Source organism: Phallusia mammillata, chromosome 8 (assembly GCF_965637545.1).
Source record: "Phallusia mammillata chromosome 8, kaPhaMamm4.hap1.1, whole genome shotgun sequence".
NCBI lineage: Eukaryota > Metazoa > Chordata > Ascidiacea > Phlebobranchia > Ascidiidae > Phallusia > Phallusia mammillata.
In genome coordinates, this window is record NC_137259.1 from 11,396,291 (window position 1) to 11,414,121 (window position 17,831).

The 17,831-nt window shown below is 34.6% G+C and overlaps 4 protein-coding genes across 7 annotated transcripts; 2 read left to right on the forward strand and 2 right to left on the reverse strand.

Moving 5' to 3' along the window:
* The first annotated feature begins 301 nt into the window (after window positions 1-301).
* LOC145205102 ((3R)-3-hydroxyacyl-CoA dehydrogenase-like) lies at window positions 302-2,094 on the forward strand. The gene is made up of 9 exons (XM_080077751.1): window positions 302-612; window positions 712-911; window positions 975-1,091; window positions 1,175-1,273; window positions 1,336-1,421; window positions 1,482-1,566; window positions 1,714-1,756; window positions 1,824-1,898; window positions 1,966-2,094. The coding sequence occupies exons 1-9, from the start codon at window positions 570-572 to the stop codon at window positions 1,980-1,982; spliced, it is 765 nt and encodes a 254-aa protein (XP_079933877.1). The 5' UTR covers window positions 302-569; the 3' UTR covers window positions 1,983-2,094.
* LOC145205100 (alpha-tubulin N-acetyltransferase 1-like) lies at window positions 2,079-5,750 on the reverse strand. 2 transcript variants are annotated; one of them, XM_080077749.1, is made up of 11 exons: window positions 5,588-5,749; window positions 5,331-5,458; window positions 5,087-5,258; window positions 4,872-4,973; window positions 4,673-4,812; window positions 4,479-4,603; window positions 4,145-4,205; window positions 3,963-4,084; window positions 2,823-2,912; window positions 2,719-2,750; window positions 2,079-2,533 (listed from the first exon to the last, which is right to left on the reverse strand). In XM_080077749.1, the coding sequence occupies exons 1-11, from the start codon at window positions 5,699-5,701 to the stop codon at window positions 2,273-2,275; spliced, it is 1,347 nt and encodes a 448-aa protein (XP_079933875.1). In that variant the 5' UTR covers window positions 5,702-5,749; the 3' UTR covers window positions 2,079-2,272. The 2 variants fall into 2 exon arrangements, with proteins under 2 accessions (XP_079933875.1, XP_079933876.1); XM_080077750.1 differs by lacking the exon at window positions 2,823-2,912 and having other exon boundaries at window positions 5,588-5,750.
* A 1,341-nt stretch (window positions 5,751-7,091) lies between these two features.
* On the forward strand, window positions 7,092-14,242 carry LOC145203754 (uncharacterized). 3 transcript variants are annotated; one of them, XM_080076053.1, is made up of 24 exons: window positions 7,095-7,208; window positions 7,278-7,412; window positions 7,518-7,787; window positions 7,853-7,924; window positions 8,036-8,362; window positions 8,434-8,641; window positions 8,781-8,929; window positions 8,998-9,166; window positions 9,402-9,491; window positions 9,561-9,769; window positions 9,972-10,165; window positions 10,404-10,551; window positions 10,623-10,820; window positions 11,031-11,200; window positions 11,256-11,434; window positions 11,561-11,663; window positions 11,778-11,861; window positions 11,941-12,066; window positions 12,344-12,509; window positions 12,579-12,808; window positions 12,887-13,002; window positions 13,066-13,192; window positions 13,256-13,351; window positions 13,591-14,242. In XM_080076053.1, the coding sequence occupies exons 2-24, from the start codon at window positions 7,292-7,294 to the stop codon at window positions 13,948-13,950; spliced, it is 3,912 nt and encodes a 1,303-aa protein (XP_079932179.1). In that variant the 5' UTR covers window positions 7,095-7,208; window positions 7,278-7,291; the 3' UTR covers window positions 13,951-14,242. The 3 variants fall into 3 exon arrangements, with proteins under 3 accessions (XP_079932180.1, XP_079932179.1, XP_079932178.1); XM_080076052.1 differs by having other exon boundaries at window positions 7,095-7,412; XM_080076054.1 differs by lacking the exons at window positions 13,256-13,351; window positions 13,591-14,242 and having other exon boundaries at window positions 7,092-7,412; window positions 12,910-13,002; window positions 13,066-13,131.
* LOC145203756 (uncharacterized) lies at window positions 14,028-17,117 on the reverse strand. The gene is made up of 5 exons (XM_080076057.1): window positions 16,880-17,117; window positions 16,445-16,800; window positions 16,195-16,319; window positions 16,033-16,096; window positions 14,028-14,780 (listed from the first exon to the last, which is right to left on the reverse strand). Exons 1-5 carry the CDS (start codon window positions 16,977-16,979, stop codon window positions 14,658-14,660), a joined length of 768 nt encoding a protein of 255 aa, XP_079932183.1. The 5' UTR covers window positions 16,980-17,117; the 3' UTR covers window positions 14,028-14,657.
* Between the last annotated feature and the right edge of the window lie 714 nt (window positions 17,118-17,831).

Here is a 17,831-nt window from a genome sequence, read left to right on the forward strand (position 1 = left end):
TAATAATATGCTTGTTACCGAACTATTGTTAAGTAATAATGTTCGATTCATTTAATTTGTTGTAAAACCTTATTCCGTTCTGTTACAGTTACACTTGTAATAAAGGGGTGGAGACCTACGGCGTCTTCAATTTACGTTCCAGGAATAGTTTTTGTATAACACTGTGTGAATGTTTATTGTGTTTTGTTTTAAGTTGCGGATTCTCCGACCGTTTGCGTTTTTCTTTTTTCCAGGGGGGGCACGTGCCCCCTCTTGCCCCCCGCTGCGGACGCCCATGCCATGCGGGGATATGTGTTTGACTACTGCAGAAGGTTTCGTCGGTCGTAACCGTGGCAGTCAGCATATATTTGTACGCGGCGGGGGAATCCCCTATATGGCTTAGCGGACTTTGTGGAGCACGGACTGCGGATGTGCCGTGTGTTGATACTTGCAGCCTTCGCAACATAAAGTGGCGTACAACGAGCGCTGGTTATAAATTGTGGTTTAACGAATATCGTAAGCACTTGTGTAAACAGACTAACGTGCTACGTCACGACTGAACGAAACCAGAAGATTTTCGGTAATCTGCAATGGGGTCTACTCGTTTACTCGGAAAATATGCAATTGTGACAGGTGAGCAATTATTTTTCAAAGGCAAACAAGGATACACATGACGTACAAGTAAGCACGTTTTAAAATCGGTTGCAATTTAATTTGTTTTCACATGTAAAGGAGCTGGAAGTGGAATAGGTCACGCAATCTGTCGGATTTTCGCCTCTGAGGGTGCGAGTGTTTTGTTGGTTGACAGAAACGAGCCAAAAATTAATGAATTGTCACAAAAGTTGGACAAACAACATGAAAATGATCATCACTGCATTGCTGGAGACGTTTCAAACTCCGGCTTTGCAAGTAGCCTATTTGAAAAATCGCAGGTGAGTGCATTGAAGTCCTACAAAAATGTTCAGTCATAATCATTTTTCATTGATATTGGTCAGACACTGTTTGAAAGAAAGGGTGACATACTAGTTAACTGTGCTGGCATTACCAGGGACAGCTTGTTATTAAACATGAGTGAAAAGCAGTTTGATGATGTTATACAAGTCAATCTGAAGGTAAGTGTAATAGCAAATGCTTGTTTTCTGCTGCATGTTATTAGTGCTATTTTATATCATATATTAATCTGTAATCTTTTAAGAGTATCTTTTTGATGACTCAAGCCTACATATCAGACATGAAATCCTCAGGAGAGTTAAAACCAGCATCAATAGTTAACATTTCAAGTATTGTGGGAAAGGTTTGTTTATTAGTGAACACACATTTGTTTATAAAGCTATGATCTGTTGCTTTACCTATCAGGGTGGAAATGTCGGTCAAGCAAACTATGCTGCATCAAAAGCTGGAGTCATTGGCTTTACCAAATCAGTTGGAATAGAAATGGGAAGGTGAATTGCACACTTTTAATTACAACTATGGACATGTATTTTTGCCTTGTTTTGCTTAAGGTTCGGCATTCGCTGTAATGCTGTATTGCCTGGATTCATTCAAACACCAATGACACAAGTAGTCCCAGAAAAAGTGTTAAACCAGGTACCTTAACTTTCAAATATATATATGTAGCATAAAAAATAAATGTAAAAAATACATTACAGCTAAGCTATAGAATGTCCCTTACACAATAGTTTGCCCGATTCTGCTTATTTATGTCCACAAATAGATTGACTTTTATTTATTTAGATGATACATCTAATTCCTGCAAAGCGCATGGGGAACCCTGAAGGTTGATACTTTTTTGCATCATGTTTATAATGAAAATATTACAAAATATTGGTTTGTACTGTTTTTAGAAGTTGCCAAGGCCTGTCTGTTTCTCGCTTCTGATGAAAGTTCCTATGTTAACTGTTCTTGCTTAGAAGTGACAGGTGAATTTACATTAATTTATATATTGTAGGATATAGTAGAAAATAACACTTATATTTTTTTGTTCAGGAGGACTAATGGCTTAAACCTCTGTGTTTATGTTTTTTTCTAGACAACTTTGATCATGGTTGTTTTATACTTTTTTTAATTGTTTGTTTATTTGTGTCAGTTCACAATTAAAATAACTCAATAACGCTGTATTTTTTCTTTGTATGATGAGAACAGCAATGAAGTTTTTGTTATAAATAGCAAATATAATTTTTTACTGGTTATTGGACAAACATTAAACAGTCAAAAAAAGACAGACATAAAAATACTGCATAAAAATATAAAAAAATAAACAGCTTATGTAAATAAAAAAGTAGAGATTGCACATTTATTGGTTGCTCCAAAATGGTCGTGATGGAACTCCCAAGACATTCCAAGAACTTCCAATGCCTTTTAGCTGACTATGCTTCCATCCTTTGTTATAGACATTTGGCAGGTTATTTGAAGTTTGAGAAAGAAAGTATTCATCTTTTGCCTTTAACTCTGATATCATGTCAGAAGGCTTTGAGTAAAGTCGATGACCTGATTTAGGTACATGTTGCTTATTTGTTAGTTTCATCTCATTTTCCGGAGATTGAGTGGCCATGACCTGCAAAACAAAAAACACAAATGTTTTCATAGTAATGTAAATTTTTAATGCATTGTATTTATTTTGTTTCTGTTGGTTGAACTGCTTTCAAGTTTATTTGCTAATACTACTATTATTAACACCATAAGAATAGTCAACCACAACCATTTTTTATGTTAAATATACAAAAAAGGGAGACAACATACCGAGACAGGTTCACCATGATTCCCAATATAATCTAAACAAAAATAGAAATGTTATAAATCAAGGAGTGAATAATACAATAATGCCTTTAAAACATTTGTTTTACTTTTTAATTGCTTTTGGTCTTCCTGTACATCTAACATTTTGTGTGTTTGTAAAGCCTTGACAGCATTGTTTGTTTCCAATTGTTGTGGATCTAAAAATATGCCTTTTGTCAGTCAGTTTAAATTGTTATTTCCTGCATTACCTTAGCTTTTTTAAGAATAGGTCGAAATATTTCAAATAATTTCGGTGTTTATTACCTACAATATTACCTTTCAAAAAGGGTAAATGTCAGAAACATTTCATTTTCAACTAAAAATAGCGCCAACCGATCTTTTGTATTATTTAAAGGGAATGGGGCACATAAAAACTTTAAGGCTGAGTCTGAGAAGAAGCACTCAGATGCGCTTGAAAAACACACATCAAACATAGGCCCCCATGTCATTGCCTATCGTTAGCAGTGTTATGTGATAGAATTATTTTTCAATAGCAGCAAGTGAAATTAGTTTTTTGTGTGAAACAGTAATCTGATATCAATAGCAACCCAAAAATTTTAAAGCTATTAGTTATTTATGTTGCTATTGTTGGTTTCTATCCATTATTGGTACAATAGCAGTAAAATGCAAGTAGAACTAGAAGGATGGCTTAGCACATTTTGCTATAGCACACACTTCCAACCTATTTCGCAATGGTAATATTATATATTCCCTCTGCTTTTTTTGCATAGGGTCCGATATTAGCCAACATTTTTCATTACCTTGATTTGTTTCTGCAGGCAGTAACGCATGGGTCCCCAAAACCACAGTTATAAAACAAATAACCATAAGAAACTTAGGTGTTATAAAGTCAAACATGATTAGTAGTGTGTAAAAACACATCATAAGTTCAATATTGGGGATATTCATTTCTAGAAAAAAACACAACTTTAAATCTCTATGTATTATGTGTCAACATCACAATGTGGCTATGAGACCTTTCACAACACTTCCTACCAATTGGCTGAAAACTTTACTAAATACACCAATTGGCTAAAATCTTTTTGCAACTGGGTGGCTGAAATTAGTGTTTTCCTCAAAAAAATACCAACATGTTGCTTTCTTGTTTAAATCAAGTGAGTACATTGTGCTTAGTGTAGGATTATTTTATTCCATGAACAGTCACTATAAGCAACTTTTTAAAAATATCTGCACAAAAAAGCACATACTACCAATGCTCTCACTCTGACGATATGGATTTGTAATCACTTCACCTATGTTGGATGTCCTAATTTTAGATGGAGGTAGAGGTGGACGGCTATTCACATTTCTTTGTGCATCATGCATATGTCTAAATTCAAGTCATGATTATGATTGAGTGGGCGCACATACACAAAGACAAAATTAACACCTGCTAAATAAATTTGGCCTGGGAGCTGCTTTGAAAACATTTGCACCAAAAGCACTGCCATCTGAAATATATAAAGTAATGATACAAGAAATTATATAACAGTAAATGCAGAATTATTAAATTTGTAAGAATTACAACTTTCTGATTGTAATATGTTGTTGCTAAAATGAAATGGAGTTTTCAGTTGTACTACTAGAGAGTGGAGTAATTTGTCTTTTACACTTTCACATGTATAATAATTTTACTTTATTTTTGTGCTTAAATTTCATTCAAATATGTTTTGTTGCTTAAACACAATGTTACCAAATGTGTTAATAACATGGCCATTAGTTACCAAGGTTCCATTTTTTCCTTCTTATTCTTGCTGATCCATTACTAAATTCATTGTTGGGTAGCTCTGTGCTGGATGCTGGCCTAATCCCTTTCAGATTTGTTGTAAAATTTGTAGATTCATTTTTTCTGTATAAAACCACATGATGTCAAAGAGTGCATAGTTTCAGTGTTGTGGTAAAATCATGTTAAAAATACCTGACTCTTTTAATGACATCATCACTAACAGCTCTTGACAAAGGTCTGCTATATGATGAATTGAGACAGCGAGAATTTTTTAAAGGTGTGTAGTCACTTCTATTTTTAAAGAAACCATCAAACACCACAAAGTTATTTACCTAAGAAAAAGGTTTTGATACTGTTTAAAACATAAACATGTGGACATGTTGCAGCTTACCTGTGGAATTGTTGCCCATAGATTGTAGTGCTTTTTGAGAAAGCAGATAAATTTATGTGAAGGACGGTCAATTGCAAGATGCTGGGGTTGAACATCTTCTTTCTGGAAATTGATATAAAAAACATGTCACACATCACTCATAAATTACATAATGGGTCTAATGCTTTTCCAGAGCTAATGCTTAGCAACTGATTTGTACTAAAAAAATCACCTACAATCAACATGTGCTTAAACAAAGTGAGTCCACATCTCTTTCTTTGCTGAGATTCATGAATATAAAAGTCGAGTATGCAAAGTGGGTTCATTTCATTGTGATTTCCATCATGGTCAAGAACAAATAGTTTTTTTCTGCCAACCTTTATGAAACCAATAACAGTACCAAGACCACTATAAAAGACAAAGATAGAAAGTTTGGTTTGGTTACTGTAAGTTATGCTTTTGTGCAGATGTATTTCTTACCTATTGCTCTCCGCATCTTTAAGAACATATATATTATGTCCACTAAGTTGTGATTTTTGCAAACTTGTTATGGAACCAGTAAGTTGCTGAGCTTTGGCAGAAAGTATTCCAAGAGAGTCAATAACAAACTGAAATACAGTGTTTTCTTATAAATACATCATTCCTGCTATTTGTCAGTAAAAATGTGTTTAAATTGAGCATAAGGCAGTAACACACACAGAAAGTCTGCAAAGCAATTTTGCTACAACATAATGTACCTGTAAATGTTTATATAATCCATTCAATTTTCTTCTCTCTTTTTGAACGCTCTCCCAGTTTATTAAAGATATAACATTCGGAAACAATATATTTACATTAAATTCGAATTCCATTTGAGTTAAATCCAAACCTTTGCCTAAACCTTCGAATTCAAAATCAGTTTTAAGACTAAAATTTATTACATTAACAATAAACAAAATAAGTGTGCGGGAAAACACTCGGCATTTGTATCAATACAGGATAGGGCTACATGTTGTGTTTGTAACCGTGGTGAAATAAAGCGTCCACATGTGGCGCACAATGTCATCAAAATTTTAAAATGTAAAACATTTTTCAAACACTGTTTCCGTTTAAGTTTTGCAACGCCAGCGTTTGTTAATTTATGTTTCAAATCAGCAGCTAATAAAGTTTGTAGCATACTTTACATCACATTGCGAAAGTAATCAGCTTTTCTGTTGGATTTTGGTAAATTGTCATGTAAAAACTGTTGTCGGTAATTTGACCTTTTCGGAGACAATTTTCGGTATTTGTGTTCTTTCGTGGTGTGAAGCATAGGCCTATACATAGGCGCCGAGTTTTGCAAAAATGCAAGGTGGCGTACTTGAAGTATGACGTCATTTCATGTGACGTCACTAAAGCGTGCAACCACATGACCTCAAACTCAAAGCCCAACCAACTTCCTATAGAATGCAACGTTTGTCATTAAAAACGAATTTTTGAAATAGTATTTTCTTGGATCACTTTGCAATGTAACGTTTATCATTGGTTTGTCAGCGTTTAAAAAATATTTTGTTACGTTGTTGTTGCATTTGCATCACCTACAATAACCGTTTATTACAGCACAATTGAATAGTACACAATAATGGTATAACATTAACCGGCAACAACTGTGTGTTTGACGTCATAAACAAGGCAATAATCAAAACAGGTTACAGTTTTTCGTTGCTTTTTCGATGTTTCGTACGATACCGCTACAAACATTAACCAAAATATCCAAGGTGGCGGCGCCACCCCGCCACCGCCCACTCGGCGCCTATGGGCCTATATATTACAAAAGTTGTTTTAGGGCACTTTTTTATTTGTGTCAAACACTGGTGTTACACAACGAAATAGTTGTGTTTCATCACGTTTTACGTTTCAAATTTGTGTTCGTAAAAAATAGGACGAATCGTAACAAATTATTCTGCCCAAATCGAATCTTTGTAAAGTCGGCCGATTCGTCCGAATAAATTCGGCAAACCGAATATTCGGTAGGCCTACATCACTGGTAAAAACAAATTTTTAGCATGAGAACGATAAAAACAGGGATTACAAGATACGAGATCAGTGATAACATCTCGTCTTTCAAGTCTGATCTGGTAATGGTTTGTCAAAATGCCATATTTGCAGTTGCAACGCGTCGCGCCAGGACAGTGTGGCGTGAGCAGAAACAACGCGGTCAATTTATTCCTTAGCACAAGAGTGCTAAAAGTTTTGTGACTGAGTCGGGCAGCATTTATTGTACTTTGAATGCTGTCAAACAGAAGTCACTAATTTGTTGACGAATTATATGTTTTCTGTTATCTGTCACTGAAAATACTCTATTGAAACGGGGGAGTTTACTATCTCGTATAATTTAAGGTATTTGTTAATATACTGTCAATTTAGCAGTTTGTTAATATATTGACAATTAAGCATTTTCGTGGGCAGAAACTCTATTCGATATGTTGTTGCTAGCATACGGAGTTTTATTTTTGCTTTTTAAATGTGGTTCCATGCAGTATACAATACAGGATAAAAACGCGGATTTAGAGAAATGTGGAGAAACGACATGCTGTTACATCAGTAAGTTAATTATTTAATTTTTAAAGTAATAAACTTACAGAAGCCTTCATGATTTTAGTTCGCGTTTGAGTGCATCCAGGCTAAATAGTTTGAGTTTATACACAGGTTTGGAAAAACAACCTCCGCCAAAAGTGGACGATGTTTCCTGTTACAACGGCAGGGGTCACAGTTACACTGGAAAAGTAAATGTCACAGAACATGACAGGCCATGCATAAACTGGCTAAAAACACCAGCGGCGGATTTACCAAGCAGATCAAAACGCCGATACGACGTTGGTGATCACAATTATTGTCGAAATCCGGAGCCAACTGAAAACAAGGGACCTTGGTGTTATGTTTCCGCCCAAAATTACGGATACTGCGACGTGTTATCATGTAGGTTTCAATTCAACAAGAGTATTGCAAACATAGTGTGATAATTTTCCTTTTGTTTTCAAAAGGTCGAAGTTATCCCGATGTTGATTATGCGGAAGTGATATCACCACCAGACTGTCCATCAATAAATCAAATTAGTAAGTTGAAATGTTTCTTCCAGTATTACACACAAAAGTTGCAATGTTGTAATTAACGGTTTTGTATTGTTTTTTGTTGTTGTTTGTTTTTAAATGTTTTTTTTATTACAGTCAGATTTGATGTGACTTTTCGATTTCAAAATCTAACTTTTTATTTGACTTCACAACAAGAGTCGGGCGCTAAATCCAGGCAGTACATGGTCTATAAGTTCGTCGATGATACCTTTACAGCATGTTCTGCTCCATTTGTGGAAACTCTCACAAGTGTCTGGAACCTGTGTCTACGAGACCATGACATTATTACTTTTGCCACAACCAGCCCCCAAAACCAATTATACTTGTATCTGCAATATCCTAACATCATGTTGCAACTAGAAAAGAATGCAAAAACTTGGCAAAGAGTACCACCAAACGTCTATGCAGACTGTGTCGACCCAGGTTAGTCTACGCATCTTATATTTCTTCACCTTATCACAAACGCATGTTGATTGATTGAGTTTTCATGCAAGTTCGCAAGGGGGCAAGTCATGGTCCTGGGAAGGAAGTTGTAATACGATCTGTGTTTGACTTCGAACGAGTACACGTGGTTTTCCTGGAAGTTAAAGGACAGCAGTACGAATGTCAATGGAACGGCGGACGACTGCTTTTGACGTCTTCTCAAAACGCGCAATTCCTGGCATGCAGTGGTGCTCCAACTTCGGCTCATTTTATTGACAGGTACAAATTGCATGAATACCAAATCGACAAAAAAGTAAGTCTTTTTTATTAATATACCTAAAGTTTAAACACCGTGACTTTTTTCGTGTATATAGAAAATGCCTTGCAACTTATATTTTACCGTGTTTGATAACTTTAGATCGAACAAAAGTTTTGCGATTCCCTACTACGATCCTTTTGGCAAAAACTCCTTTACCACATTAGGGGCTCTCCCTGTTACGAACCGTTCATATGTTGACAATTTGAATGGATTGAATCGAAAGCCGGGCCTGGCAGCGCCAATTTTAGGTATGTCCGAGTTAGTGCGTTTGTTCACGACATTGGTGTAAAACTATTTACATGAACTTTGTTCTAAGGTTACGAGCTGTTTCGCAATGGCACTCTTGCCAAATTGTTTCCTGTCAAACTATTTAAAAAATTTGACGGAAAACGAATACAAAACGTTTGTTCAAGCAGTGGACCCCGATCAAGGTTATTTCGTGTCTACTTTGGTGAAGATTTTCGAACAATTGTAAATTGGATCAAGTAAGTTGTGTTTTAAATAATTATACTTGTCTTGCACGTGATGAGCATCTGTCAATTTTGGAAAAACACATCAAGATTTTTTTTGTGATATCATTCTTCTATCCTTTGTTTAGGCATTATTGCAAAGTGAACATTCAGATTATATATGTATTTGAACAATGTCTTTCAAAACATTTACAATTTAAAAGATACACTCTTTACAAGTTTTTTTCTATTCTATTTTGTTTTTCTTAAGCGTTGATGTTGCAAAAAAACGAAAGGTTCGATTATGGATTCATTTAAACAATGTCTTCACGAAACGACATGACTTTTGTAAAAATTACAGGTAAGAAAAAAAATCAATATAATGCAGTGCAACAAACTTCGAAGTAACCAATACCTTTTATAAATGTAGTGGAAAATGCTGCCAGCAATACCTCAAGGACTTCAGGCTTGACAGACAAGCTGCACGTGGACCAACAACTACAGTGGGAAATGAATGGACATTGTGTTCTCTGTCCTTTGTGCTGAGGACAACTGAAGACACAGCCTGTCCCAAATTATTATGTTTTCATTCAAACTACATCAGAACGAAATCTTTTGCACTTTGTGAAATTGACATGGGTAGCTATTTTACTTTATGTGCAACTAAAACATAAAAAAAATTCTAGGACTAGAAAAACAAAAAATGTACATAAATATGTGTTTTTTTAATATATTTGAATGGTTATTTAGAATACAACAGGAAACCTTTCATGACATGTATGTTGAGATCAATGTTTGAGGTTCCTAATGAATTAGACATTTTTGAATCTTTTTGTAACAGGATCTAAAACCCAGCCAACACAATTTGTATCATTGTATGATATGCTGGGTGTGGAAAAAGATGAAGCAATCAAATATATTGATGCTGATGATGCATCCCAAAAGTTAAGTGAAATAGCTGACTCACTACGTTATCCAGTTGCACAAAACAGCTTGGATCTTGGTTCTCTTGTTGGATCTGTTGAGGCCTTACAGGTAAAATCAAATTTTTACCATAGGTTTGTATTGTAGATTTTGCTTAAAAAACATTTTACATAAAATATTTTGCGATGACATGAATAACTGTTGAAATTGTCAGGAATAATAAGCAATAATGACCTTTTTTGCATGAAAATGTACTTGTGCAAAGCTTTGATCATTTGTGTGTATTTGTGTGCATCATCCCTCAATATTGGAGTCAGACTTTAATTTTTACCTAATTTTTTTCTTTTAGCCAGTAAATTATAGCCAGCTAAGTAAATCAGGTACTAAAAAGCTGATCCAAGATTTTGTTTCCATTATGGATAACCTTGCTGATGCAGACCGAGCTGATGAATGGATGGAAATTCAATCATCCAAAACTATTAATGCCACACAAAGAGGTACATTATTCAATTACATGTATGGAATATATCGAAATTTGACCATATTAAAAATTTTATTTTTATTTCAGGAAAAAATGTTTCAAACTCCAATCAAAATCCCCATTCATTACTATTTATTACAGAAAATGTTCTAAAGCAAGTAATAGTAAGTGGTGGTTCTGACATATTGGAAAGTGAACCATCGTTTACTGTCTCATCAGCCAATGTGGTTAGCAGCATTGAAAAGCAGTACTTCCATGCTGAACTGAATGTCTCAAATAACAATGGTACTACCCTCTTTGATTTGTAGCTTTAGCTATCACCTTCATTTTAGGAAGTAAAATTATTTGCTAAAACCTTGTAATTTAAAAACTAATTTAATAAATCACTGAGAAAAATCTGGTCAAATTGTTAAATTATTTTTTTTGTAAAATTGCAATCATTTTTGTCCAAGTTTGATCATATGTATACCATTTTTTTTCCTAATAAAACTCCAGAAACTCAAGACAAAAGCCTAGTTGTTGAATCATCTTCAGCCAACAGCAGCATTCCAGCGTATTTCATAACTTCTACATTTCCAAACATTATTCACCTCATCTCAAAAGCTGAAGGCGAAGACAAGAACATGCAATCCAATACTTCACAACATTCCAATACAAATCAATTGGTATGAAACTTGTTGTTTATATATTGTCAAAGATTTCTTATGTATTTTTTTGCAGTTTATCCCAAATTCTCCTGTGCTGTCAGTAACAGTGATGCAAAATGGCAAAAAAATGTTATCATCTGTAAAGTTTAAGGTTCCATTCAATACTTCTGATATTCCAAATCCAATACTAAGGGGAGAAAAATACTACTTTACATGTAGTTATTTAGCTGACACTCAACAATGGGATTCGCAGTGAGTATATTTTATTCATATAGCTGAAGATACTTAAAAGTTAAAACTACTATTAAGTTAACATTTAACAAAGGGACTGATAAATAATTTTGTGTGTGTGATTCTTATTGCTTTTTTGATTTACAGTGGTTGCTTTGTAAAAAATGTTGATGTGGAAAACAATCAAGTAACATGTTCTTGTAATCACACCACTAACTTTGCGATCCTGTTGCAAGTAATTCCACCTCAGGTAATTCTATGTCATAATTTTATTTATGTACATGTTCTCTTATCTGTAACACAGGTAAAAACCTATTGAAATGACAGTTTCTTATATTAAATTAATTTATATGGTTTCTTTCAGGTTGGGGCATCAGACATGGCCATTTTGTCACTCATTTCTTATATTGGCGAATCCCTGTCAGTATTTTGTCTTATTATCACCCTGGTAAAACATTTTGTTTGCTGTACTAAGAATTGTGTCTGTGGCACAATGGAATTAACTAGGGTAAAAAATTGATTTATAGGTAGTTTTTGCTGCATTTCGACAAAGTCTCAAGTCAGAGAGAATGGTGGCTCACTTTCATTTGGTTATCTCCCTCATCATTTTTCACGTTGTCCAACTATTTTCCTTTAAAGCAGAAAACTCGAAGGTGATACAAAAAGTTTGTTTCACATTGTTTATGACACTGGTTAATTTGGAATTTGAATAATGCAAAATTTAATTGATGTTACCTGTCTGTGTTTAATCTGTGCAATGTTGTTGGTAAATTATCATAATCTTGATGGTTCCAACTTTCATGACTACTTAGTTATTAACACAAACTTATTTACAATCTAGCAAATCTAATTGTCTGCATTACATACAAATGGTACAGTAAAAATAAAAAGTTAATACAAATATCATGGTTAACAACTAATTGTTGTCAGGATGTGACACCAACTCCTTGTATTATTGTTGCTTTTCTTACTCACTTTTCACTGCTGGCAATGTTTATGTGGATGCTTTGTGAAGGAATCACCCTACATTTGTGTGTCATCGATGTCTTTAATGCTATGACAAAATTTAAAGTGGTGCGATATTTCATTGGATGGGGTATGATTACTTTTATTATTATTAAGAGTGTTAAAAATTTTATCTACTTTGCTTTTTTATTTTTAATAGGAGTTCCACTTGTGGTGTCAACTGTGACAGCTGCTTATGGCTTAAGTCAAAAACCTTACCCAACATGCTATTTAAAAGGGATAGGAGAGCAAAGCTGTGATGGTGATATAAAATCAGAAAATTCTTTAATGGATGCCCAACCTGGGCTTCAATTAATTGAGTGGTGCTGGCTTAGCACAGAAAATTATCTGATTTGGAGTTTGGTGTTACCAGCTATTACTGTTTTAACCGTAAGTACACCAAGTCAGTCCATGCATTAAAAAAACTATTAGGAATGTACTTGTATAACTTTTTGTGTCGTGTTTAAGCTCAACACTGTTGTGCTTGCAAGGGTATCATTTATCATTGTAAGAAGTTCCCAAGCAACCAACAAAATGTACACTCCTTCTACTGGCAAAAAAGAATCAAATCTTGACCATGTCAGGTACAGTTCTTGCTTGGAAAATAAAACATTACAGCAGGTAAAAATCTTGCGTCCTTTGTTTAGGAAATCTCTGAAGGGTGCCATCATATTAATGCCTATACTTGGGATATCTTGGGCTTTTGGACTACTTCCTCAGTCTCTTAGTCACGTTTCAATGCTTTATCTTTTCACACTTATGAATGCCACTCAAGTATGTTTTCAATTTCAGTGTTTTCGATTCAATATATTTACATTTACCACTTGACAATTCCAGGGAATATTTGTTTTGCTGTTTCACTGCATCTTGAATGGAGAGGTCAGATCAGTGGTAATAAGATTTTTTAGAAAGAGTAACATTATCCAGCACCAGGTAAGAACTGTTTAGCTGTATTTATATCTAACACAATCATTGATTCCCAAGGTTTAAAATATGAATATAAATCCGGGAAACTTTAACAGATGGTTTAAAAATAATTAAAAAAAAGTTTTACAGCGTTCCAAAAATATTTTCTAAAAATCCGATTCTGGTTCACTAATCAATTACAGCTAAATCATATACAAATGGAATATGAAATCTAAACGCATTTACCTCGCATTGCTTTTTCTCAGAATTGGTCATCTAATAGCAATTATCGGAATCCATCAGTGGACTTACGGCAAATTACAACATCAAAAGACAGTGATGACAAGAGTCAACTGGTCAATGCTGCTTGTGTGCAAAGAAGCTCATCTACCAATACCAGCTCAACATATTTTGGGGGCACATCCATAATTGGCAATGAAATATCCTTTACTAGCTCACCAGAAGAGCATGCTTTCATTTCCACAATAGAGTACCCCACTCAAACAGGAATTGACAATATATCTAACCATCAACTGGATTCCTTCAGAACTTCTGACATGTTATTGTCTGATGATGATTTGGAAACAAACTTTGATGATGTTGCAAGTCAAAAATTTACAACATGAACACCAAACCCGTTAGGGATACAAGTTTGTTAACTTTCCATTTCAACCAGGGTGCAAGCATATAAACAAACTTTGCAAAATGTCAGCTACAAATTTATTTTGTCATGTAAAAACAAAAAATATATATATTGTGAATACCGTTTTGTGATCGTATAAAAAATGCACCACTCATTTCTTGAACAAAGAAGATTGCATTAAAACATGGAAGACTAAAAAAGAAATGCATTGGCAAGACAATATTGCCCCAGCATACAAACACTAAATGCAGCTCAAATAAACTGTAAACAACATGTGTGGTGGTTGAAAAATAATTATGCCAAGGGCAGCAGAGTTTAGGTTTTTTCATTAGACAGAATTAGGTTGGCAAACAATGTTGACACAAAGGCTTGCAACCCGTTTGGTTTCGCCCACAGAAAATAAATTGAAATTGTATTGGTATAGAAGTTGCCTAACCCTGATAGCAATGTGTATTTTGTGAAGAATTAATTAAAGCTTTGCAATTACAGTGATGTGTATCTGATAACATAACATAACACAGATTTGGTATAAAACACTTGCACAATGATACTACTTGCAGTGATTACAATGTGTGTCAAAATACATTTGAAAAAGGGACAAAAGCAGTGGTGTTAACAGCAAAAAAATAAGTAGCTTCTGACAACAAAAGCAATACAAAAATTTCTTACAGTTGCAAGCTATTTGACTTGTCATCTGACACCCTGCATTAATTTAAATGTAAGGCCATTTGAGCTGGAACTGTCTTTACGGGTGTTATGCCAGGACTGCATGGAAGCTAAAGATTGGTCGTCTTCTGAACAATAGTCTTTGCCCTAAAAAGAGCAAACAAGGTTAGAAAGCATATCAGGCTTTTTTTGCATAAAAATGTTGGAAAGGCAAGAGAGCCCGAATTGAAACAATGCTTTCAAATACTTCTATTGAAGCTAATAGATAAGACAACAGGATAAGTGCATTCAAGTACCACTTTGGGCCCTCTACAGAACTTTGAAAAAGCAAAACCACAGTGTACACAAAATGGAGGGCAATGTGTATATACAAGGGGTCCAGGTTGGAAATAAGACATTCTTAGTATTGAGCATTGAGTGAAATTGCCAAAACAACTTAATAAAACCCTAAAGCAAACATAGATTAGTTACTGACTTCAAAACCAGGTCCTAAAGGACTTTGTTCCGACAACATATTTTGTGGCATGTACAATTATTTAGGCCACAAATTACTGCAATAAAATGGTGTGGCTTCAGTTCATGAAGGCAAACCATAACCAATTTAGCTTGTGGCATCCTATTTTTAGAACACCTCATGTACATTGCTCCCCGACCACGGGTCTGTAACTATTGAGGTAGAGAAAAACTTGGATACACCAAACATCGTAAATCACCATTAACAAGCTTGTTGTCTGGCCTCGAGGCGCTGTGTTTGTACAAGTAAATTAAAAAATGGGTTCCATTGAATGCCAAATCTGGACCATAAAACATGATTGCCATGTGATACAAAATGAGTTATATTAAGAATATACTTCTACAGGAGACAGACTGGCATAAATTTGGTAGTAAAAGTACAAAATCAATATTAGCAAAACTATATTATTTCTACAATTGTTGCACAGGGATTGGTACACAAACCATTCTTCTGTTAAAGTGGGTCAGTACAGAAATATGTTTTGGCTGATACTATGTGATAATGCAATACATAATTCAATATCTAATTTCGATAATTGCAAGACATATTTTCTGTGCTTCAACAATAAAAAGATTTTTTTCTATTTTATTCAAAATTAGATTATCTGGGACAAATAAGAAGTATTGTACATAGGCATCACTTTCTGATCATTCATTTAGTCGCAACATTTTAAAAGATATAGCAATATCATAAATAGTGACACAGACATGTTTACACAAGCAACAAAGGATGAGGCTCAACGTATTCACATGTCAGTCTCAAACATTTCTGTGGGTTTAAAGCTTCTCTTTCAGACCCACAGCAAGGAGATTCAGTGTCTTCAAATTTAATACTGTTTGCTTTAACATGCTATTTCCTAAAAATCGAACTGTGTTTGGAACTTACTTGAGCTACTTTTTCATCCAACATTCTGAAGAAATCTACTTGGCTTTGAGTAAGAACCAGTTTGCTACAAAAACCAAAATACTGGTCAGAAACTAGTTTTACCTTAACCATGCAGTTGGTTACAATACAAAACCAATCTATGCCTAAAACCACTTATTGTACCTGTTTCTGGGACCAAAGGGGGAAGATCTTGTTTTTTGCTTTTGTAAATCTGGCAAGCTTCCGCCCACTGGCAAACCATCTTTTCCGAAAGGGTGTGTCACACATGTTGGGTTTGATGATTTTACCTGCAAAAAATCATTCAAATGAGTTTTAGCTAACGTATGTACACTTCTCACTTTTTAAATAAGAAAAGCTATTTCCCAAGTTTAATTAATCAGTCTTTTCTTGTTCTAAGACCTAGGTTACTCACATTGACATCTCCATCACTGGATCGTCTATTAGACATAGCTTTCCTTGTACCAAGGGGTCGGGTTATAACAACAGTTTTTTTGACAGGTGTGGTACTTGTGAGGTCATCTGCTTGGTGGGGCAGTTGTAAAGTCACAGTATGGGTATTGTTTTTTGGGGTAAGTGGCTCTGATGAACCTCTTATTATTGTTGCCATTGCCACTGGTGGGTTGTCGTTGCACACAACTCCATTTTTTAATTCAACAGACTTTAATGTGTGTGGGGTTAAAATGGATGACTTTAAATATGAATTTGCATTCTGTGGACTTAAAGCAGGTATCACTGTCACATGATTTTCTTCTGTTTTGCTTTCACTGTCTGAAACAACAAAAAGTTTAAGGCAAACATTTTATCATAATAAATAGTATCTACACAATTATTCAGTGAAATCTCTCACCATCACTTTTGATGCCATCATGTGAGGCTCTGTCAGAAGTCTTGCGGTGAACAATCTTTACAGCTTGTTTAGAAAAATTGCAACCCATATTACATAGCATCTGGAAACACTGAATCTTAACTGACAGAAATGCTGTAAGTTAAGAAAAATGTTTGTTTAATAGGGCCCAACTGCAAGCAATTTGTCTTTTTTCAAACACCAGTATAAATGACATTTCCGGTAAGTTGTTTGTTTAATCTATTGTCTGGAAAACTTGCATTCAGACATATGATAGAAAAATGACAACTGTCCGGAAAGCAAATTTATTGAACAAATAAACTGACTGCTTTTAAACTGCTGACATCTGACAAACAAAGATTTGTAATCGTCATTAGGAGAAAGTAATTTTGACTTTTCATCAACAACATTTTATCAAAACTTTTTAACAATATTCACTGCCTAAAAATGAAATGAATTCTACCAAACAGTGGTAAATGTGATTGATCACATCGAGTTTTAATCCCCCATGACACCACTACTGTTTTTTATGACCTTTTTCACATGGTAAACAATATATATGGCATGATGTATATTGGACAAGAAGGGCATATCTCTTGATATGTGTTAGACCAACCATTTCACTTGTCATTCTTTTGTTTGACAACGACTGTGCGTTCGAGTGAGCAAATATTAGCTTGTTTACTGTATGTAACCAGTGGCCACTGCGTTCAAAAAATATTTTCAAGTAGATAGTGTTATTGGATATTTTGTCTTGGCATGTTGTTCATGACACAAGGCCCCAAAAATGTTTTAAAATTATATAGGCCAAAATTGATGTTCAAATTTAACCCCAATTTAACCAAAATTAATCACACTGTCTCTCAAAAAATGTTGTGATAACATTTAGGTGTAGGAATAACTGTTTGCTTAGCTGATCTTTTGTAACAGTTATCGGTTGAATTTGTTTTTCTAC